Genomic DNA, 23,407 nt, shown 5'->3' on the forward strand with positions numbered 1-23,407 from the left:
AAGCGGCAAGAGGCTTCACTTTTCCCCTCCAAGGTCACACTTCAAAAGATGATTGATTAAATTAAGATGAATCTGTGATGCTTAATAAGGCCAGTACAGACAGAAACACATGCCTCAGCATTATTTATTTCAAAATATTACACAGCTTTTGAATATGAAATTGCTTCCAAACCAAGCAAAGTCCTGACCAAAAATGTCTGACCGTGTTCAACATAGTGTCATCCATAAATAAAACATCAAGTTCACAGAAAGACTTGAAAATGTAAATTGTGCTCTGTCAATTTCAGACAAATTTACTGTAAAATATCAAACTAACAGAACTTAAAAGACTTTAGGAAAGAAAACAGCAGCACCATTGTAGATAGATAGATTGTAGATAGATATCAGTATCAATGGCATGTTCCGTCAAACCAACGAGTCATTCATCATTTAAATAATAAATGTTACAACATGTATAAGAAAATCATGTAAACTGTGAATAAAGACAAAAATAAAAGGTAGATTTAAAAAGCCTGCCAGGTATTTTGGATATTTTGATGACCAAAGCAATAATACATTCATGAAGTTGCATGAAACATTAAATTGTTGAATTTTACTGATATAACACTTGAATGCATGTTTCTATTGCTGTACTTGCACACATAATGTTAATACTGATATAAAAGAAAATCCTTCTTGGCAGTTGGAATGTCTCACTTACCTTTTATCTATTACTTTTGGGATTACTAGGTTTTATTTTCTTGAGCATAACTTAAATACATATTCAAACTAACTGCAAAAAAATAGTTTATATGTGTGAATCCAGCATGTGAATACTGCACATCATATTAGACTTGTGTATGCTGGATGTGCTCAGAAACTCTGGTTTGATTGTCAATAGCTCTGAAGAGGCTCGCATCAAGGTGACACTGATCAAATGTGACAAGATGTCGCATGTGAAGGGACGCCTTAACAGCTGCTCATTAGCTAACTTTGTCGGTGTGGAATGAAGCAGACGCAGCGGAGGTAATGAAGAAACATAGGACGCGTCTTATCGCGCTCAAGCTGCTTAGACTGCACGCGCCTCGTCCTTTAACTGATTTGACACTAATGGAGCTGGTGGAAGCTATTCAACACTGAGTTGTCCGCCATATTGCTTTCACTCATTCATTCCTAATAAACCAGCGGATAGGAGGTGACAAATACTCTACCAGACCACTGATGGATGAGGTAACTTTAACAAAAATATTTAAAAGTGACTGTAAATATGAAGCGGTCTTTAGATCACAACAAACGGCAGGTTCATGCTAAAAGTTGATCTTATGTCTCATACACAGACACTAGAGTTCATTGTGAAGGGGACGACGCTTCCATTTGGGATGGTGTGTGACGTAATCAGCTGCCTCCAGTACAAGGCGCATGAACTCCCCGACATCAAAGGAGTAGTTGGTAAACTTCGGATGGTCCCCAAGGGTTGGATGGTGACCCTGGAGGGGAAGTGATAGACAAAAGTCTATACATTAATAGACATACTGTATAAAAGCATTAACAGGTGTGGGTTTGTACTGTCAGGGTGTGCTTGCAATTAGATGACAGAGCATAAGTGAGCAATGAAGTATGTGCATTTGTTCTGCTGTGCTGATAATTGCACATAATTAAATGTGCGCATGAGAGTGTTTATATGTGTGTGTGTGGGTTAGGTGAGATGAATTGAGAAAGCTCACGCTGAGGTGTCGGGGAGCTAATGGCTGGTACGGGAGTTTCCCCTACCTTGTCCTGTGGGAGCACTTTGTCCATTTTCTGCCAAGTCACGTATCGAATGCCCCGCAGCCGAGCCAAATCTCGATAGCAGCTCTCATCCTGACAATTATATCTGGGAGGGACAGATGCAGACACTTTATCTCTTGCTATCCTCGGTCTGCCACACTTTCATTCTTGCTTGCTCCATCTTTCTGTCTCTCTCTCTCTCTCTCTCGCTGTACTCACGCTTAGTTCTCGTTCTGTGTCACTTACCAAAATACACACAAAACACTCTCTCACACACACATATTCCAATCAGTTCTTCTACCCAGGGTAGCCAGGTGTGATGAATGCCTGGTTAATTAGACAGTATTTCACAGTCATACACCAAGTGTCTGAGGGGTACTTTGGGCACAGCATGCTGCCATCGCTCTCCCTGCTGACACGCGCACACACGCACACACACACGCACGCACACACGCACACTCTTACAGCTCAAAGATGACAGCCCAGTCAGGGAGGAAGAGGAGGTGTGTGAGTCCTGCCCCGTGCATCCCTATAAAAATGTCAGAGTTGCGGGTGATCCTCAACTGCACCAGGAAGGGGACATCCCTGAAAGACAGACAGGGAGTCACACATCAATCATCTTTATTGTGTAAACACTGTCGCTATTGCAGCATTTAAAAAGCTGTTTATAGCAATGTTACATCCCGGACCAATGCTAAGCAGCACTGAATAGCTCCTGCAGTAATGTGGCAAGCACTCTATAACTCACTTGTATTTGTAGTCTACCACGTTGACCTCCAGTAAAGGCACAGTCTTGAGGGCATTTACCAGCTGTAACAACAACAGAGGGACGTGTTCTCTGATCAATGAGAGAGCAAACAAGTATGGGCAGTGACCATATAAATCACAGGCCTTTTTACTTGAACTTTTTATAGCGAATAAGATTTTAAATAGGCACTTAACACATGTAGGCAGTAAATCAATGGAGGAAAGGAGGGGCTGAGGGCGTGCGAGAGTTGTTTAGAGTGAAGAAAGAGAAAGAGACAAAGAGAGGGAAAGTGAAAGACAAAAGAAAGGAAAAAGAGGACGGGGCAGAATGGAATGGCGGGAAAAGAGGACGTGTAAGAAAGTTAGAAGTAGAAGGGAGGGAGGGTGGTGCTGCACTCACCTCTACTTGGTTTAATATCCTTCTGTATTCTGTGCTGCGTGCCAGCAGGGTGACACGAACACGCCCCTCCTGAAAACAGCAATGCACCCAATAATCAATCAGCCAAGGACAGAAAAGATAGGTGTCTGGGAAAACATGATTCTCATTCAAAATAACTAAAAAGCCTCTTGTTAAAATGTCTCTTTCATACAGCACAAATGAAAGGAAATATGAGCTAAAATCACATTAGTATTCTTTCTTTAAAGTGGAATTAAATGTTTTCTTTTATGATGTGCTCTTAGTTTACATACACATAAAGTATACAGTGTGTAAAAAGCTTTTCTATAATCTTCTACTGCCACCTTGTGTTCTGAAAGAGAATTTAGACTTTGAGGCATCAACATTTATAACAAATGGGAATAACCAAAAAGGGGCATATCCTAAAATCTAATTAATGACATTTACAGCAACTTACCACCTGTACAATCTTCTGTACATAATAAACCACCCAAACTACAATACCTTACTACAAACAGTCAACGTACTGTATATGTATTCTACACAGACCTCATTTATTCTCTTCTTCTTCTTATTATTATTATTATTATTATTATTCTCTTATTTTTTTAAATGTATCGAAAAAGATGCCATTCTAAGCAAGACCACGGCAGATCAAATTATGACAAGAGAGAGATAGGAGGAGAGGGACATTAGAGGTGGATGAATAGGACACAATATGGGAAAGCAGCAGTGTGAGTGTGTGCCTGTGTCATTAATCTAGCGATGAAAGGAGAAGCTCTGGAGAGGGTCGGGGCCTAGAAGACCCCTCATTCAGTCGCAGCCTGGCTATCGCCAGAAGCCCCGTGTCTCGCTGAAAAGCCTCTTAACATATTTCCTGTGAAGGCCATGAATACCCAATGAGCTGCTCCACAGGAAAGAGAAAGTAATCGAGCTTTGCTGGTCATAAAGCTACAGTCAAGTACTTCAAACCTGGAATCATAAAAAACCTGTGAGGAGTGCTGAAGAGTTGCATATGTAGGATGAATAAGGAGTCTGGGACTGCTGTGACAGTATGTAAGTGTGTGCATGTACAGTACTTATTTTTTTCTTTTTTATTTATTCAGTTTATTTTCTAAGGGGAATTTAATAAACATTTTCTGTAAATATGCCAGAATTAGCCAGGAGGCTTGTTTTCATCTGTAGTTCCTGACCAGGTGTGAAGTTGGCAGGCTAAAATCAAGAGACAGGTTTAGAACAATAGTCACTTCAGAGATTCGATGGCTACAATCAATGAGAAGATCTTTCTCTGAGTGTATCATTGTAATGACAGTGGTACAAGTGAGCGTAGTGACTTGGCTCTCCATTGCACATGGTGGCTCATTCAGCTCTTGTGTGTAAAATGTGCTTTAACAACCTTGCAGAATGACCTTCTGCAATTTCACAGCTTGGGATCAATAAGGTATATCTATCTATCTTTGCTCAAAAAACTCAAGGAAGCCTGATCAGTAAAGATTTCCTTCTGAAAACATTCTATGTTATGGCATTGTCCATAATGTCCAGCAGTTTGTCCAGTGTCCTCCTCTCTGCCACAGTCACCAGCGAGTCCAGTTTCATGCAAACCACAAAGCCGGCCGGCCTGATCAGTTTATCCAGTCTGGAGGTGTCCTTCTTGGATATGCTGTGCTATGAAAATGCTGGGCTTTGTCCCGCCCATCGGACGCTCAGTGTCTCTGGGGGTCTATGGGACAGTGGGCTGGCCTGATGATTGGATGAGCTCTCTGAGGCGGAATCTTTTTTTGATTGACAGCTAAATGAGCCAATCAACGATCTTATAGAATAAACATCCACCAGAGCATTTTCCAAGTTTTTCATTCCGTTGTTCTCAACTGAGCAACTTTGTCTTTGTTAAAAAACGATTAGCGTTGTGTTTGGAAACTCTGTTCTGTCACTCTGCGGTTACTTTCCCCAACGAGCAGTGGCAGCTGCGGAGCTTCTCCCCGTCACTCAAACTCACAGGCGGTCACACTTCACAGTAGCATGGCGCAGCAGCTCCAGCTGGGCAAAGGCCGTTTGAGCTGCCTAGCTCTGCTGGCCATTGAGAGGACACTGGTCAAGTCCCTGGAAAAGACGACTAGTTGGTACGACAAGGTCACAGATCATCTTCTTGAAAAGGAATGAAGGGTAGAATTTACATATAAATAAACAAACACATTTGTGATGTACGTTATCAGCTCTGTGTTGCAGGGTTCTGATAACTTGTGATGACGTGACTTCCCTGTTTACCTATTCCAACCATGGAGGTTCCAATGATACATCCCTAAACAGAAGGCCAGACAATTGTGCTCCCTTACCGAGAATCGAACCCGCCAAATCCTAACCACTAGACCACCAGGGATATTTGTTGTTGGTACCTTATATCTGGAGTTTTGTAACAAAAATAATTTCCCCCTGGGATTATTAAAATATTTCTGATTCTGATATTAACCTGATCCTCCTGGGTAATTTATCAGTGCTATGGCAAGAGAGGAGTCATTATCGGATGTACATTTATGTACAGTGTTACTGCTGACCTTTTTGCAATGCAGTGATTTAAACTTGAGAAACGTAAGTAAGGATAGGTTAACTGTCACAGCAAACAACTCATAGCCTTGTTTGACAAAGTTTTGTTACCTCTATGTGCCAGTTGCTCCTTTCCCTCATGCTATTTTGGTACAGGTACTAAACTAGCAAACCTGTCTCTACTGTCTGTTGGACTGGATTTGCAAATATTGCACACCAAGTACATATTGTATGAGTGACGGGCTAAAATACAATTATAATTTTACCAAACAACGTAAGCACCTTTCACGCTGCCTGTTTAATACAGGGCTGTTGCAATTAGAATGGGGGAACCGAACTGTTGTGCCTCTGAGCCGGCAGTGGAGGGAGTCACTGAGCCAACTGATGTCTGTGTAAAAGGGACAGCCATCAGGGCAGAACAACACACAGCAGTGATGTGCGAGTCGACCCACAGGAGGGTCAAAAAGTGACAAAGCAGTGTTCAGAGACAGCTCCCAGGCTTGTTTTGTGAAATCTGTGAAGTAATTTGTCAAAGCCAGAGGAAAATACAAACATCCAGTCCACTTCTCACACTAATAATAGATTTCTTGTCAAGGCAACCCTTGTCTGCCGATAATCTGGGCGTTTTTTTTAAGAGAAGCTTGAAAATAACAATAACACTAACAGTAGTCTGGTTGCAGGTTGGGGCTTGTTTTTACCTGTCCATGCATTATTTGTTTGTTTTTATCTGTCTGAATAATGGCTGACACACAAACACCACAAAAAAAAACATGTTCACTATAAGTCATTCCCTTTTACTGTTCAGTTCACTGGATGCAAAGTATGTTCTACAAGGCAATACTTCTTATGGACTTGTCTTGTCACTTACTAAGAGAACTATGATTGTGCTGAATGGTTTATATTAAAATAAATGTAATCCATGAAAATGTATAATAACACACCCAAAATAATAAGAATGCAAGCAGCCTGACTGACACTAGCTACTATGTGGGGGACTGCCAAATAGAAAAAAATGTTTGCAATGGTTAAAGTCTCCTCATCGGTCCAGGCAACCTGCCAGGAACTGGACAGCTGGCTCAAAGCAGACAGATCTGGCCTCCCAGGCAAGTTTAAAGTGTGGATATACCAGCATGGTATATTGCCATGGATACGAGTACGGGGTCCCTATCTCCACGGTGGAGACCCTGGAGAGGAAGGTCAGTACCTGTCTCAGGAGATGGTTGGGGTTGCCCAGAAGCCTCAGCAACATCGCCCTCTACCGGAACACCACAAAGCTCCGGTTGCCCCTGAAGTCTTTGGAAGAGGAGTTCAAGGTGACACGGACACGAGAGGTGCTGATGTACAGAGACTCAGGGGACCCAAAGGTGGCCCAGGCAGGCGTGGTGGTGAAGATGGGAAGGAAGTGGAGTGCCCAGTCCGCTGTGCTGGACGCAGAATCACGACTGCGCCACAGAGAGCTGGTGGGAGAGGTGGCCCATGGAAGACCAGGCCTGGGGATGTTCCCAACACCACCTCAGCTCAGGGAGTGCAAGGGGAAGGAGGCGCGCAGGCAGATAGAGGATGAGGTCAGGACTGCAGTGGAGGAAGGAAGGAAGCGTCTGGTCTGGGGCAGCAGGGGGCCTGGACCAGATGGGAGCACGCCATGGACCGCAAAGTCACCTGGACGGACCTATGGCAGTCTGAGCCACACCGCATCAGCTTCCTGATCCGAGCAGTCTATGATGTCATCCCTAGTCCGGCGAACCTCTTCACCTGGGGGAAAGTGGAGACCCCGAACTGCCAATTGTGTTCCGCAAGAGGCACTCTAGAACACATCCTGAGCTGCTGCCGAAAAGCACTCAGCCAGGGCCGTTACACCTGCGTAATCGCTTTTGTCAAAGCAGGAGACCAGCCAAAGGCAGGCCGTAAAGAGCCACCAGCCGGGATCCTGGCATCAGCAAAAGACTGGCAGCTCTCTGTAGACCTGGAGAAGCAGTTGCTGTTCCTTCAGCACATTGTCCGCTCCGCCCTGAGGCCAGATATCCTTCTGGTCTCAGAGAGCACAAAGAACATCTTGATCATGGAGCTGACGGTGCCATGGGAGGACCGCTTGGGGGAGGCCCATGAAAGGAAGAAGACCAACCATGATAACCTGGTCAACGACTGTCGTGCACAGGTCTGGAAGGCTAGGTGTATGCCCAATCGAAGTCAGCAGTAGAGGATTTGTGGGACACTCGCTCCACAAAGCCCTAAGTGCCCTGGGCATCACAGGAACAGCAAGGAGCAGAGCCATCCAAAACATCACAGAAGCAGCTGAGAAAGCCTCAAGATGGCTCTGGATTCGGAGAGGAGAACCATGGCGAAAAGTGAATGCCACTTTAACACAAGCCCGGTTTGATCACCCGTGGGTGGGTCGCCTGAGTAGGATGTCTGACGTTTGAAAGACCCAAAACATCTGATGATGTCAGGTGACATCACTGATGATGTGTTCAGGTGCATCAGAGGACTGATGTATTCAAGAACAGAAATTAGCATGCTAACAACAAACAGGGTAAGGGACTCAAACCCGGGCTGCGGCGGTGAGAGCAACGAATCCTAACCACTAGACTACCAGGGACCATTTTTCATGACAGGGTGTAATTCCGGAACCAAATAATCCCATGGTCTCACGGCAATTACTAGAGATGCTCCGATATTGACCAATTAGCTGGATCGGATATCGGATGAATGGGGCTGATCCAGCATTCTGGTTGTGTCATTTCTTTTTTATTAATATCAAACACAGCAATACACTTACAGCGATCTAGTCACTTAAATTCTATGTTTCACCGGTTAAGGTTTTCTATTCCTTTTTTAAAATGTCTGTTTGCAGTGCACTTTACATGGAAGTGTTATTTATTTTTTTCTGCTAATGTACACTTTGTTATTTGTTAATAAATAATATTAAGTACATTTATGTCTGTGTTAATTTGTTACCTTTTTTAACAAGGCTAAAGTTTATGTCAAGCATGATGCCTTCACTCACATGGCAAGGTATACGATTAATTTATTCAGCAGTTGTATCAGATCGGTATCAGGTATCGACCGATATGCTCAGCCCAGGTATCGGACTGGATCGGGAAAAAAATGGATCGGTGCATCTCTAGCAATAAGGAATCAAGACAGTTTTTAGTGTATAAACTATTAACGGAGAAATTCGGGAGAATGGCTAACAGTCGGACATGGCTAACACTGATTAGCATGGGGCAGTACAGTGAAGGCATTAAAACAGCTTTTTTTAACCACTAATTTTGCTCAAAATAACACCAAAACCTCTGCAGTAGCATGATAAGTATCCCTACTCATAAAACGAAGCACCAACAACGTAGTTAGCAAACCCGGAGTTTATAAAGAGAGTGTTTTGAAAGACTAACCTACTGGCCCCTGTACCAGCTCCTCTCGTAGTAAAGTCTGTTCAAGTCGATAACCTAAAGCAATTGAAAAGGAAGGAGTCTATTGATAATTTATTCCAGCAAAACACATACATTATGTTGTTTGTGGCAGTTTGGCAGAATATAAGTTAGACAGCAACTTTCCCTGCAGGACCGAAATGTCATGCAAGCAGGTGGGGATGTCTGTTGCCAGAAGGGGCTACAGGTAGAGGTAACATTGACATTCTTGGTGTGCAGGCATTTTTTTAGTGTGCCTGCATGTACTGTGAGCCCATGGGCACCGAAAAAGAATGTTTATGCTGCCAAGAGAGTGACATCTTTTAGCGTAACCTGGAGTCATTGAATACCGCAAAACACTGTGTGACTGCTGTGGAGGATCCTCATCATCTATCAACCGCACTGTACTGGACCAGTTGGTAGGTCTTTCAAAAAACTCTTTTAATAAACTCCGGGTTCGCCAACTACCTTGTTGGTGCTTCGTTTTATGAGTAGGGATACTTGTCATGCTTTTACAGAGGTTTGGTATTATTTTTAGCAATATCAGTGGTTGTGTGGTGTGTGTGTTAGTCACGCCTGCCTGTTAGTCTTCCGGTTTTCTCCGTTAATTGTTTCTACACGTAAAAAAAAACGAGTTGATGGCTTATCTGATGTATGTAATTACCGAAAAAGACCATGGGATGATTTTGCGCCGGAATTACACTTACATCAGAAAGACTCAAATGGAGACTGGAATAACACCAGTCATCTACAAGACTATAGGCAATTCTACATAAGGACATATAATGTAAACAAAGAGATAAGTCAGTTAAAAAGAGTTAAATACTAATCTTCCTTTCCGTTCTATTAATCATAGTGGGTCTGTTTATGTGTCTGTGGCAGAAAGTAGCTTGCATTTTGGATGAGAACATGGCAGTGAAAATAATGCGCATGTATTTAGTCTTTATGGAATTAAAGACTGTATCCATCCACAGCACCCAGGCCACCACGGTGAGAGCACCGAATGCCAAACAATAGCCACCAGGGAACTGAGTTACTATAATAACACGCCCTCTCTGTGAAACAATATAAAATGTGTAGAGATGCAGTATGACTATTCATGGATGAACTGTGAAGAACCTTACTAATGGCTTTCCATGTTAAAGCTAATTTCCCAGAAAATGCACTCATTTTATAATACTGCAGACAATTTTGATTTGTTCCTTTCCAAGTAGTGGTTCACACTCATCCACTCAACAGTAGGCTATGACAATGACCGTGCAGAGATTTGAAGCTTGAGATAGGTAATCGATCACAGTGAATTAGTCAAAGCCTTGATTTGTTTGTCAAAGTGCTGTTATCATTGTGTGGCAGCATCTTCTTTCACTCATATAGGTTTGGGAACATACTGATTTTTAAAGAACACTAAATAAACAAATGAACAAATGAACAAATGAACAAGCGTCTATTGCTGAATATTCTGTGGCAGTTCTCCACTGTAGTCTGGGTTTAAATGTCTATCAGGGAATGTTTTATACTGTGTGCAGAGTTTAAAACCTGTTATACAATATACCATTGCTATGTCACAAACTGTGTGGTAAAGATGACACTGGCTTGTAATTTCAACAAAATGACTTTGCTTAGAGCAATAAAAGAAGTCACCTTATACTATATTGTGCTTGGTGTCACAGCAAAAGAAACCACTCTTCATCCACACTAAGTAAACAAGTCAACTCCCTGGTGCTCCATTGGCTAGGACTAGAAGCTCTCTCTGCCGTGGCCAGGGTTCGATTCCCAGTCAGGAAAAGCTCAATTTATGCCTGTTCTTAACTCTAGTAAAAACGACCACTGGCTTGTTTCCAGAAATCTGTGTACCACAATCTTGTTTTATTTGAGAATAAAAACATACACCAACAACAGAAATATAGCTTTGGCAAAGAGGAAATGCTGTCAGCAGCACAAAGCTTAGGCTGAAAGATTTCCACTGAGATAAACCATCACTTGCATGAAATTTACAATGTAAGCTTCACTTAAACCGCTTTCACACGTGCATCACCTGGCGGAGCTGTATGTGAGAACGCACATGTCCGAATCAGTTGGATCTGACATTAATTGGACCTTAACTTGCTAGCTCCCTAGTTCTAAGCCTGCATTCACATAGCCTCAGGCAACTCCGGCGAATTGGATTGTCCAGCAGTGGGAGTGACACTTATGGCACATTTGTCTGATGTCCTGTTGTGTTCTTAAACCCCCTAATGTTGCACAAGTAGACACATTACACGATTAGGCTACAGTTTTCTGTGAGATTATTGTTATGATCTCAACATTTCCAACTGTACTTAAGGCAGCTTGATTTCACAGGGGAAGAGAGGAAGAAAAGTGACGGAGAGACAGAGTGACTATGCTGAAGCTTGTTGCAGCAAATAATGAGCTGTTACAGAAACTCCTGGGCAGTTAAGTGCATTTGTTTAATTTTTTCCACACAGTTTTTTAAAATGCTCTTGTGGTAAAGATAGAGGCAGGCTGTTTACTGTATGGGACTCTCACGCCGGATAATATGAAATAAAATGAAAAGAGGGATAATATGTCAGGACATTATTTGTCATTCATTATCCAAAAAAAAGCATTCTTACACTAGAAAGTGGGCAGAATATGTTGGTCTACCATTTACAATATCAAACAACAATCCCTGGTGGTCTAGGGGTTGGGCCAGGGTTCGATTCCTAGTCGCTCCCTCTGTGTCTTCATTATGTGAAAGCTGCTTGACTGTAGCAATAATGATCTTTGGCTTGTTTAAAAACAGTCCATGTATCACAGTCTTGACTGATTTGAGAAAGTCATGAAGCTGCACTAATGGTATGAAACAGTATGTCTATAAACTTCCACATCATTAGCAAGTGAGTGTTGTAAACGCGATATGAATGGATGAAAAGTTGTATTTACATAATGTCTTTCTAAATCAATTAGTTTGTTAGAGAGTTCACAGATGTTTGTTGATGTTGGCATATCTGTGCTGCAAGATCTTGTGAAAATGTGTGCTGAGACAGACATATCATATTTTCTCAGGATTTGTCCGTCTGAAAAATGCAATTTTGGTGTCAGAATGTTCGGATGATATGTAGCTTGTGAAAAATGGTCACAAAAATATACTTCAGGGACCATGGGGTGAAAGAATCGGTCATGTTTTGGATTATAAAGGTATTCATGAAACTGTCTATCTCATGTATATAAACAAGATTATAATATAAAAGTAACAGATGTTGATGTTCTTCCTACCTTTGGCCCATCTTGCGGGATGTTCAGTCGATGGAGGACATGCTGGGAAAATGCCCTAAACATCCCTTCACTGTAGCAGGCTGAGATCTGCCATCAACACACCACAGAAAGTGTCAATTTCACTCATAAATGCAATTTATTTTTCATTCATTCAATTTAAAATAGGGTATTAAAATGACTATTTTGGTTATATATAGTCATGCAAAAATGTATCAATATTTGTACTTTTGAAAATCTACTCTGATTTGAAATGAATTGAAGGTAAATTGAATCTAGCCACACTAGTGCAATGCCCTGAAAAATATGTAAAACACTGCGGGGAATCCGAAAATTGTAAACATATTTCTAATCTCCCTGGAATGAATATCATATGAGTCTATGCATTTCTCAAGTCTAAGAATCTCACAGATACACTGCCACACTGCAGCTGTAGTGTGAGCACATGAATATAAACATGACATGTTCTGCAGGGGCAATCAAAAGCATCAGTTTGATGACCTATCAATATTTCACACCTCAAGGCTGGAGTCACAGGACAACACATATTTACATGATAGCATCTTTATTGTAATCTCCTTGGAATTATCATTTAAATAACATAAGCAATTGCTGAGCTTTTGAATATATCACATAAATATTTGACCTGAACTGTATGTTTATGACTAAACCAGATATCATTGTGCATGTAGGGTGGGGGCAACACATGATGAAAATAAATCACATAAACATTTAAATAGCAAAAAGTAGCATCGAGAGTATGAGACACTGCAATTTGTTGACAGCAAATGCATATGTAAAGTGCATCTGGTTAGTCGCTACGCACAAACACACACATACATGAGGGGTAACTTACTAGAGGTGTGTTGTAAAAGAGGCCATATCTCATTCTCGGGAGGAGGGAGAAGAAGGCATCTTTGAAACACACCTGTGGACAAGTGTGAATAGATCAATGAAGCCAGTATACAACATGGCACAGAAATCAGTTGGCGTATATGTTACAGACGCAGCACCATGCAAGCAATCTACTCGTGATTTGGGTCTACATAAACTACAAACTAATTTAACAGTTTATTACATATAGATTTCATCAACACCCTTGTTGTTGCTTGTGGATACAGTGTACATAATATTCCCTGTGTGCCATAGGATTTTTTCTGTGAAAATCCAACCAAGTACCAGGGGGCCTGCATCAGCACTCTTCAGGCTTTAAATAACTTTCATAGACTACCAATCAGTTTGGGTGGTCATTCTAAACAACCTTACAACAGTTAGTGATGAGTTCAAGACATTTACAAAGACAGGGTTCACAATGACCATCCAGAGGTGAGATTATACCTACTCTTTTTGAGTCATAGGTCTTCAGGTGGATGATGTCATACTCTGAGAAGGCCCTCCATGTTTCACCGAACAGATCTCCATAACCATAAAAACTCTGGGAAAAGACATAGAAAGGAAAGTTAATCAAATTAATGTTACATCTGAGAGGAAAAACAAACCAATAAAATGAAAATCAACTATAGCCTTTGGCAGTGCCATAGTGAGTCATCTGTTTTCAAAATTTGGTTGTATACAAAGTGTGTTATCACACTATTATCTGACAGTCTGCCACTGTTTGGATAACAGCGTGCAGATTGTGCTGAAAGGTCACTGCTTTCCTCCTCCCTGTCAGTTTTCTCTTTCCCTTTTCCGCTTTCCCTCTGTGCACAGTTGGGGGAACAATGGGCCGGATGAGGCTGTCTATAAAGCCTTCTGTTTTTCAACAGCTGTTTCCCCTAAATGTCTTCATCGGGCACATGTGCGACTGACTTGTTAAACAAAAACGGTGACAGTACTGTAGACTATAGTACAATGGAGGTACTTTGGTTCATTTGTCTTGGACACCAAACTCTTTAAATATTTGTATGACTCTTTGTTTTCATGTTATTTAGGGGACCAGTGCAAGAGAGGTTGTTTTACAGAGACAGGGCTAAAATATACTACCGCGTCTACCAAAATTCCCTTAATCAAAACAACCGTATGCATCAGCATTTTGAAATCTTTAGTTGTATCTTGTGACCGGAGAACAGATCCAATGTGTGACTCTTCATTTACTTCTTATGTAGATCGAAGAGGCAGTCACCAATTCACTGGAGGCAGGGCACATGAAAAATCCTACCTTGTGTTTTATTTTGCCAACGAAATAAAAGTATGACATAAGCATCTTAAACAATTATTCTCTTTTGTTTCAGTCTGTAAAGGTGACATAAAGGGCAGTAATCGTTGATAAATTGTTTTCATTTTCAGTGGTAATATCAGGCATGTTCCCCTATCTATGTTTCCTTAAAGTTGTAATCCATTAGAATTTAGATACGTTGTTTCTAGCGGAAGCTTTGGCGGTAAGATATAGCTCTAACTTGCGCGATGCGGCGTGATGCCTTCACATGCTCCCGGCTGCTAGGAGGGCAGACCAACCGCTGCTGACTGAGGTAAAAAGTAGTACTAACTGTGCGGCACATTTGATTTTAGAGCAGAAAAGTCACCACAGACACTCGGATCAATTTTTCTGCTTTCATATGATCAATCACCATTGTTTTAACTCACTCTTTGATAGATAGAAACTTAACAGACAATTAACTGGATGTATTACGCCTGACAACTTTAACCGTACAGTATGTGTAGATTAACCTTAGATAGAAATAACAGTATTGCTTTATATTAAGGTTCTTGTAATGAGCGTTACTTATTAAGTAATTTGGGGCCTTAAAAACCCTTCATACTATGCGTTTTAATATTATTATGTCTTAATAAGGACTATATAAGTGTTGATAATTGCATCATAAACATGTTTATTGTTAGATTATAAGACATTTATAAGCACATATTTATTTGCATATTTTTAAACACTTTTGCTGCTTGTCATCCCTGCTCTCTTTTTCATTTTATTTCAAAAAACCTGTTAGTAAGTGCATAATAAAGAATTTATTAACCCTAACAAGGCATTGTTCTCGCTTAAGATGCAGTAGCTGCTGAAAGCACAATTAACTGTTAATAAATACATAATAATGTTTCTTCTAAATGCCATTTAATCTATCAATAAATATGTTTTGATGCCATTATTTTAACACTTATAAAGTCATATTAACACATAATAATGTAAATATAAGGACTTATAATAATAATAATAATAATAATACCCTTATCAACTTACACTTATTACAAGGACATTAATATAAAGAGTAACCAAAATAACATATGAGGAAATATCTAGATTACCCCTTGCACTCCACTGAAACTATAGTGGGAGACATCAGGTACCCACCGTGTCCCACATGATGATGTTGATATCAGAGCTGAAGGAGTTGTTAATGTGCTGGGAGATGTAGAGGTTGACAAAGTCACAAAAGTGGTGGTACATGTTTACCCCTGTGATAAAAACACACAAGCATTATTTTTGTGAACATCAGTCTGTTTTTAAGTGTGGTAACTAAAAGAGGTATAACCCTCTGAAGTTGCATCCACCTGTTTTGGATGCAGGGCTTTAAATTGAGTCATTTGACTATTCATTACCTACCAGCATCCAGTTTCATGAAAACAGTGGGTTTGTCAATAACGACGTCACAGTGCCCATCCTCTATGGGATGAAAGTCCAGCTCTGTGTATGCCTGCAGCTCAGCATACCTACAAAAACAGCATAGCACATCAATTTAGTATTGTAAACAGAATTTCTGCAGTAACATGGCACAGGTGGAACACCGTGTAACAGTGAGATGACTTAAAGCTCTTACTGTATATGTATGGTTGGAAAATATGTCTTGAAGCTTGACTGAAACTGACAGACAGCAATGAACAAAAATGTGATATTTTGGATGTAACTATTGATGCTTTTATACAAAGGTTAGCGTAAGAAGGAGTGAGTAGTTTTGCCTGAGAATAAAGAAGTGATAGACAACTTAAAAATCCAGGCAGAAGAAATCAAAACTTTGTGAAATGCGTCTTTCAAGATAATGAAAGCTACGCCCAGGAAAACCATTCAAATATAAAGTGCAACTGAAGAATGCAATGAAACATGACAAAATCAAATGAATAAGGAATGATACCACAACATAGAATATGATATTAGAATATGATATTATGAATTGCTATATTAGGTGCAAATTATGAGCAAGATCACTCTGTTCACTCAAAGATCACTGTGTTCTAGTCTATTAAAGTCACTGAAGCACCCCTATGTCCACAAATGAGGAACAATGTGAGACAAGCCAGACAGCACTTCAGCCTAGAACTCTCTGTTGTGTTGTCAGATATGTTATCCATTGCACTTGTCTGCCTTACTGTAAATAGGTGAACTTTACCTTGGTCATCACTTTGAGGGAGCTTATTAGGTTAATTAGGCCTGATACCGACATAGAATGTGATTGTATTTTGGTTCAGTCAATTGAGGCTTTCACACAACAGTTCATTTCAGGTAATAATGGGTGTTGAAAAACAAACAATTTTTCATAAGGTCCCCTTTATTTGTGCTCTAAAAATTTAGCAGCGACCACATAGAGCAGTCTTAACAGAGAAGCCCAGTGGAAATGCTATTAAAGGATCAAACTTTTGTTGCTGTGGTTGATAAATATATGCACAGTAATGTTGACTTTCTACTTCTTTTAATGGGCTTCATGAAATGAGATGGATTTTCTGTAAAACAAAACAAATTCCACTTGATTTGAACTGTCATTTATAAATATGGCTTAAGGTGTAAGTAATATCATAAAAATACATTTAAATTTGAACACCTGTGTCATGACAAGGATATTTACTGGAAATCCAGGAACCTCACTTGCTGGCAGGCCCTTTAAATTAAAAGAAATAAGTCTACTGAATACAGGCTTTACAGAACCAATGTTTCAGGCAGGTCTGATTGAGATTAGGATATGTCCAGTCACCTGTGTAACAGAATCAAATGAATAATGAATGGTAGCAAAGAACATGTTTCTATGCTATTATACACAGGTCTGACAGAGAAGATTGTTTTAAGTGTTAAGAGCGGTGTGCCAAATCCAGAAGATTAGAAAAGGTACAGTCAAATGTGTACAGATGTTTACACAGCAGAGGAAAAAAGATTAACGAGCCAGCCAGGAGTCGAACCTAGAATCTTCTGATCCGTAGTCAGACGCGTTATCCATTGCGCCACTGGCCCGATGCTGCAGCTCCAGCTGCCACTGTTCTTCAAGCAGCCCCCACCCCCACCCCTGGATTCCAGATTTGCCTTGCCCCACCTCCCCTTTCAGGACTGCTTTGAGAGCTTTGAGAGACAGCAATGTGTTTTTCACTACCTTAAGAAATATGATCATGACATCAGACTTTGACATCAGACTTGAAAAGCTATGTATTAGTAAACAACTTTGCAGAATCATTTGAAAGACATCAAATTTGTATGCTGTGGTCTAGGAGTTACATTTTATTTGTCGATGAGGTGAGGAGGACTGACTTCATTAGTTCTGTTTAACATTTCAAAGCAAGGGCATGGCCGGAACTCTGTCATTGATCAAGTCTCTATAGCAGGGGAAGAGGGAAGCTGCTACAACTCTAACCGTTAGCACAGTTTGCCCTGTAATGAAAGGTGGCTGGTCTGAGACATGACGCATTCTGTGGCTGCTAATTCTCCAGGCAGGACATTAGCTACCTCTAAGCCGTTCAGCACATACCAGTAATTCCTACAGAGGCATGTTCAGCAAAATGCTGGCAAAAGTGCACAGAGCACCGCCTAGTGACAGTCTGTGTTACTACATCCAAAAAGTCCTATCCTGCCCGTTGCATGGATGCATCACACACTAACTTCCTGTGTAAGAGGTCCCTGGTGGTCTTACAAAAAAATTGAGAAACCTAGGTTAGATGTCACAGGCCCTGTCCAAAAATATACATGTTTCAGCACTTGCCGTTCACAGATCAAGGAATACACAGTAGTCCACGTGTAAATAATTCTGTGTAATTAATGCTTCAACATAGAACCATAAAAAGCAATTTAAAAATCAGCCTCATTAGGATATATAAGCTATAAGTAACCTATGTATGTACGCCGTACATTTCAAAAACTGCATTCAAAAGTTATGATTATGTTAGGGTTCAGTAATCTCCCTGCTGCAGCTGGGGTTCAATTCCCAGTCAGGGAACGTGATATTTAGCCTCTTTTTGTGATAATAAAGTTTTCTCCAATTCACAAGAGGTCATACCAAAGTCACTGTCTAAAAGTCAGTAATTTAGTGTGTGAATTTGTGTGTCCTGCCTCACCAAGATTGCAAGGGGCTCTTGTGCTCTCCCTCGGCAGCAAGTGCTCGCTTGTTCAGTCTGCAACAACCACCAATCTCCCCCTTCTGAATGAAGTCCTCCTTGTACCTACAACATAAAGATGGATGGGTTTCAAGATACCATCATATGCATCAGTGCAATGTTTTTTCATTTGCATGTCACTTTCAAAATATACTGACCTCTCATGACTTCTGCGTGGCTTACGGAGGTCCAGGTAAAGGTTAGTTACCTTACAGAAGCGAGTGTGGCTACTACATCTTAATGATGAGTCCCCCTGGAAAAACATTAAGAGTAGAATATATATATATATATAAAATACAATCACAATCTTTGTCGGTATCAGGCCAGAATATCACTTTCTTTAACTGATAAAGAATATCACTTTCTTTATCAGTTAAAAAAAGTGATATTAAATCTGGATCGTAAAGACTGTAAGTGGTCTCTGTACTATTTCTACAATACTGCTCCTGAACAGCAAATTATGCTCCAGACTATTGTCTGTGGACTGTTTTGTTCAACACTGTGAACACTGCGTCTGTTTCTACCTGTTGTTTCTTCCTGTTGACTCACTAGGCCCGTGGGAACTGAGGAAATCAGCAGACTTACTGGCTTGCTGGCCTTGCAAAGTGTTTTGAGCTCTGAGAGGCGTTCCTTGACGTAGCCAAAATCAGCCTGCTTCCAGAAAAGCTCCTGGGCTGCCTCCAGTGAACGGGCCCTGACAGATCAGAGATTTAGGAAGATCAGCAAAGCCAAATACCATAACGGTTCATCAATGATGCATGCTATGAATGAGTACAGTTTTACTTTTCTTTTGTGGTTTAGTAAATTCAATACCTATGAATAAAATATTACTGTAATTTGTTCAGCTGAGCACCTGACACATCATGGATGGCTCCCAAGAGAGTGTGCAAAGTAAATTATGTCAACTGCATCATACTTCTGAGAAGGACAAAATGAGAACATAAAGTGTGTTAGAATGGGACGTGAAGAACAGTACCATGCAGGGTCAGCTTTGGTACAGACTGGATAGCTATAGCGCTTCCCTGGATCACAGTTCTTCTCGTGGCCCCAACAGGCAGATAGATCTTGCAGTGCATCCTGTTGGAAAAACATGTGAGAGAGAGAGAGAGAGAGAGAGAGAGAGAGAGAGAGAGAGAGAGAGAGAGAGAGAGAGAGCGAGAGAGAGAGAGACAGACAGAGAGAGAGAGAGAGCGCTAACTGAGCTAACTAAACTTGTGGAGTTGCTACATATATCAATAGTACCACAACAGTAAGTATCTAAAACATGTTTTTCTCTAGTACTCCTCTTACTACAATTGTAATTGTGAAACTTGTAAAACTCCTCTCATCCATTGCTCAAGTTGGGGTAGAATAATATGCTCTAAATATTCTATTACTTTTTAAACAAGTTGCATGCGTGCTAACACACAAAAAGATAGAAAAATATGTATCTATGTGGGAAGTGCCACAGCAATCTTTCTTAACATTTCTACCGCATCCTGTATGGAGCATCAATGTGACACCACAGGCAAAGGGTCAGGATTTTTGTTTGTGTGTACTTGCAAGCTACAGGAGAGCAATGTCCTTTTGTATACAGAAATTATATCATTCAAAATTGCAACTTTAGTGCTGCCTATTCTGACCAATCATAATGTATAATGTTAATCAAGATCTTAATCTTATAGCACTTTACAGTCAATTAACAAAGTGCTTTGTGAGAGATTGTTCTCATATACAGCAAAAATAAGTAACGTGCAACCACTTTACATTGAAAACAACAGTGAACAGTGAAAAGTGCATATCTTACTTTAAAAGGGCAGAGTGGATCCAGGCGGCATTGCTTGGCGACCCTCTTGTTGTTGTAGAGGAAGTAGGGTATGTGCTCTGGCGGCAGGGAGATCCTGCTGTAGTTTAGCAGCGGTTCTGGTGGTTTGTGGTTGGTGTTCTCAGCCTCCTCAGTGTAGACCACAGTGAAAGAAAAAACTATGCCCAGCGCTACCAAGAGCAGCATAGTCAGAATCACACAGACATGTCTCTCTTCACAGCACTCTGAGGAAAAAAAAGAAAAGGAGAGACACAGACACAGACTTGCACTCTGTAATCTTGGTTACAAGCCTAACACCACAGTTTACAAGCATGTGGGCACAAGCAAGTGTGTGGGAACTTAGCTCCAGCCGGATCTGAGTGCAACATAAGGAAAGGTCCTGTTGCAGGAAGTATTACTGACCTTTTTTCCGACTGTTGTCTGGGCAATCATAATTAAGACTGAAGGGGCAAATGAAAGCTGCTGGCTGGGAACACTGACCTATGCAGCTCCAGGTGGCCAACACAGTCATTTATCCATGATCCATGCCATTTTTTGAAGCCTCAAGTAGCCTATGCATGTGCTAACACAGCCCAAAGCAACAAAATGTTACTTAGTTTAAAGTACAAAAGCATTAGCATCAAAATGTACTTAAAGTACAAAAAGTAAAAGTACTCATACAGAACTGCCTGTTTCAGAATACAACATAATGGGATTATAATTACTGAAAGATTAATGTAAATATCTAAGGTTGCAGTTGATAAAGGTGGGACTAATTAAAAAAATACTTTATAGACTGCTGTGTAGCTTAATCTATAACAATATATAATATTTTATTTGTTTATAATTTTTGTGGTTCTAATCTGTGAATTAACTAGTAACTGAAGTAAACAAATAAATGTAGTGAAGTAAAAAGTATATTTCCTCTGAAATGTAGTGGAGTAGATGTATAAAGTAGCATAAAATTGAATTACTCAACTCAACTCATTCAACCTCGCTGCCTTAAAGAACGGCACAGGAAATCATTCCTATCTGCTGCCATCAGACTCTACAACGCTTCACAGCAACGTTCAGGCTATACACTCACATAATTTAAGTGACTTATTACTTAAATCCCACCACTGTAATAAAAATGCACCTTTCTTTCTTTATCTTGCACCTTAAGACCCACTTAGTTCCATTGTGTCCAGTAATCAATATTTAATATTATATTTTATCTAGAACGGCCAAGCATCTCATTGTATATTGTATATAGTGTTTTAAATTGCGATACTGTACTTTTATTGTATTTTATATTTTGCATTTCTAATTGTATTGTACCACTGCTACGATGGCCTTATTTCCCCTCTGGATAAATAAAGTTATTTATCCATCTATCTATATCTACTCAAGTAACCTCAGATCTCGCTGCCCAGCCATGTCTCCTCTGTGGCAGTTATTGCGTGCGTGTGTGTGTGTGTGTGTGTGTGTGTGTGTGTGTGTGTGTGTGTGTGTGTGTGTGTGTGTGTGTGTGTGTGTGTGTGTGTGTGTGTGTGTGTGTGTATCTCTGTCTGATATTTATGGGGGTGGAAGGTTTGGGTTTTCATGGTGTTTCTTTGTTGTTCATATTTTGCTTTTCTTTTGTTTTGTTCTGCAACGTACTTTGTGCCACTGAAAAGTATTAAAAGTGCCACATAAATAAGGTTGATTTGATTTGATTAAAGTACAAGTACCTCAAAATTGTACCAAAGTACAGTTCTTGAGTACTGTAATGTACTTTACTTAGTTGCTTTACAACACTGCTTCTGTATAACAATGGCTGATGTTGCTGTGTATGATTGTACCAGAATTAAAAAATACTATACAGGCTATACAGTTAGCTTTGCTAACAATAGGTTGATAAGAGTTAAATTATCACTAATCATCTCAAAGGGGTCAAATACCAGTAAAAAAGCACTTTGATATGAATTGTGACAGGATGTTTTTAACTGAGATAATTCAGGAGTAAAGCTACACGTGAATACAACACGGGGCTGACGAGCTCCCGTCTTCTGGTAGCATTAGTTAAAGCTAACTATAGCTTTATATATAAGCTTTACTTTAAATATTTATGTGGCGTAAAGGGTATTTTATAATCCCTAACGTAGTAAAATATGTCCCTTAATGTTATATCCACGTATTTTCTTGTCGCAAGTGGGCTCTCAGAGAAGAAGCAAACTTAATTTAGCCAGCTAATTATGTGACGTTACCTATAAAACTTTTAGCTCGCGTCAGTTAGGTTACGCTTAAAGATAACGTTAACGTCGCAGCCCTTCAGGAGCACTTTTTAATAAATAAGGCTTCAAAAACATCTTAATGAAACACAGATAATAACACATCACTTGCTCTTTTCTTTTCCAGGGAGTAAAAAGGGAGAATACTTTATTGGAGGCTAATGTTTTACATATTTAATGTGGCGGCTAACGTGTAACGTTAGCGTTAACTACCGTTAGTTATTGACAAAGCAAACGTTCATTCAAGCTGTACCGATGTGGCGGTGAAAGAGCAGGGCAGGGAGATATAATTTATGTTTCCACGGTACTTGCAACGGGTACAAAACTCAATGTCAATGGCAGTGTAATGATGTTGGTTTGATTTTAAGTGTGAGGCAGTTTACCTGAATGCAAAGCAGCCTGCTCTCCAGACTGAAGCGGTGATGTTGCCGGTGGTCGCCATAACACCGGAAATCTTATACCGGTGTGTAATAAGTGTTAACGGGCACTGGGTGGCGCTGTGCACCACACTTTGTCTTTACATTGATTTGAAATGCTCTGCAAACTTTAGTAAAGGATCATTTTATTGTAATGTTGACATACAAAAGGCTACAGCTATGGAGTAGTGGAAGAAACTAAGTACATTTAATTTCTGTACTTAACTACAATTTTGATTAATTCCATTTTATGCTACTTTTTACTTCTACTCCACTTCATATAGGAAATATTTTACTCTTTACCCCACTACATTTATTTGGTTACTTTAGTTACTATTTACTTCACAAATTCAAATGTTCAATAAAAATATTATCAGCAAATAAAATAGATATATTGTTATTGATTAAGCTACACAGAAGTAATACTTTAAATTAGCCCGACCTTTATCAACTGCAATACTACATATTTACATTAAGCTCATGTGGATTACAATCGCATATATTATTCTGAAACAGGTTTTTCTGCAGAATACGTACTTTTACTTTTTGTACACACACTTTAGTACATT

At 40.2% G+C, this 23,407-nt stretch overlaps 1 protein-coding gene across 1 annotated transcript; it reads right to left on the minus strand.

Moving 5' to 3' along the window:
• Positions 1-209: 209 nt before the first annotated feature.
• On the minus strand, positions 210-22,854 carry eogt (EGF domain-specific O-linked N-acetylglucosamine (GlcNAc) transferase). The gene is made up of 16 exons (XM_083939778.1): positions 22,806-22,854; positions 20,174-20,415; positions 19,364-19,464; positions 18,973-19,081; positions 18,546-18,640; positions 18,349-18,453; positions 15,644-15,750; positions 15,392-15,495; positions 13,433-13,525; positions 12,947-13,018; positions 12,094-12,180; positions 2,894-2,962; positions 2,495-2,556; positions 2,212-2,331; positions 1,750-1,852; positions 210-1,466 (listed from the first exon to the last, which is right to left on the minus strand). The coding sequence occupies exons 2-16, from the start codon at positions 20,375-20,377 to the stop codon at positions 1,320-1,322; spliced, it is 1,578 nt and encodes a 525-aa protein (XP_083795904.1). The 5' UTR covers positions 20,378-20,415; positions 22,806-22,854; the 3' UTR covers positions 210-1,319.
• Between the last annotated feature and the right edge of the window lie 553 nt (positions 22,855-23,407).

The sequence above is a fragment of the Echiichthys vipera genome (assembly GCF_963691815.1).
Source record: "Echiichthys vipera genome assembly, chromosome: X".
In the NCBI taxonomy this organism is placed as follows: Eukaryota; Metazoa; Chordata; class Actinopteri; order Perciformes; family Trachinidae; genus Echiichthys; species Echiichthys vipera.

Coding starts and splice junctions, on each gene's coding strand:
- eogt (XM_083939778.1), bottom strand. CDS start 20,377: ATGCTGCTCTTGGTAGCGCTGGGCATAGTTTTTTCTTTCACTGTGGTC. Junction 19,465..20,173: donor ATCCACTCTGCCCTTTTAAA/GTAAGATATGCA, acceptor TTTTTCCAACAG/GATGCACTGCAAGATCTATC. Junction 19,082..19,363: donor ACCAAAGCTGACCCTGCATG/GTACTGTTCTTC, acceptor CTGATCTGTCAG/GGCCCGTTCACTGGAGGCAG.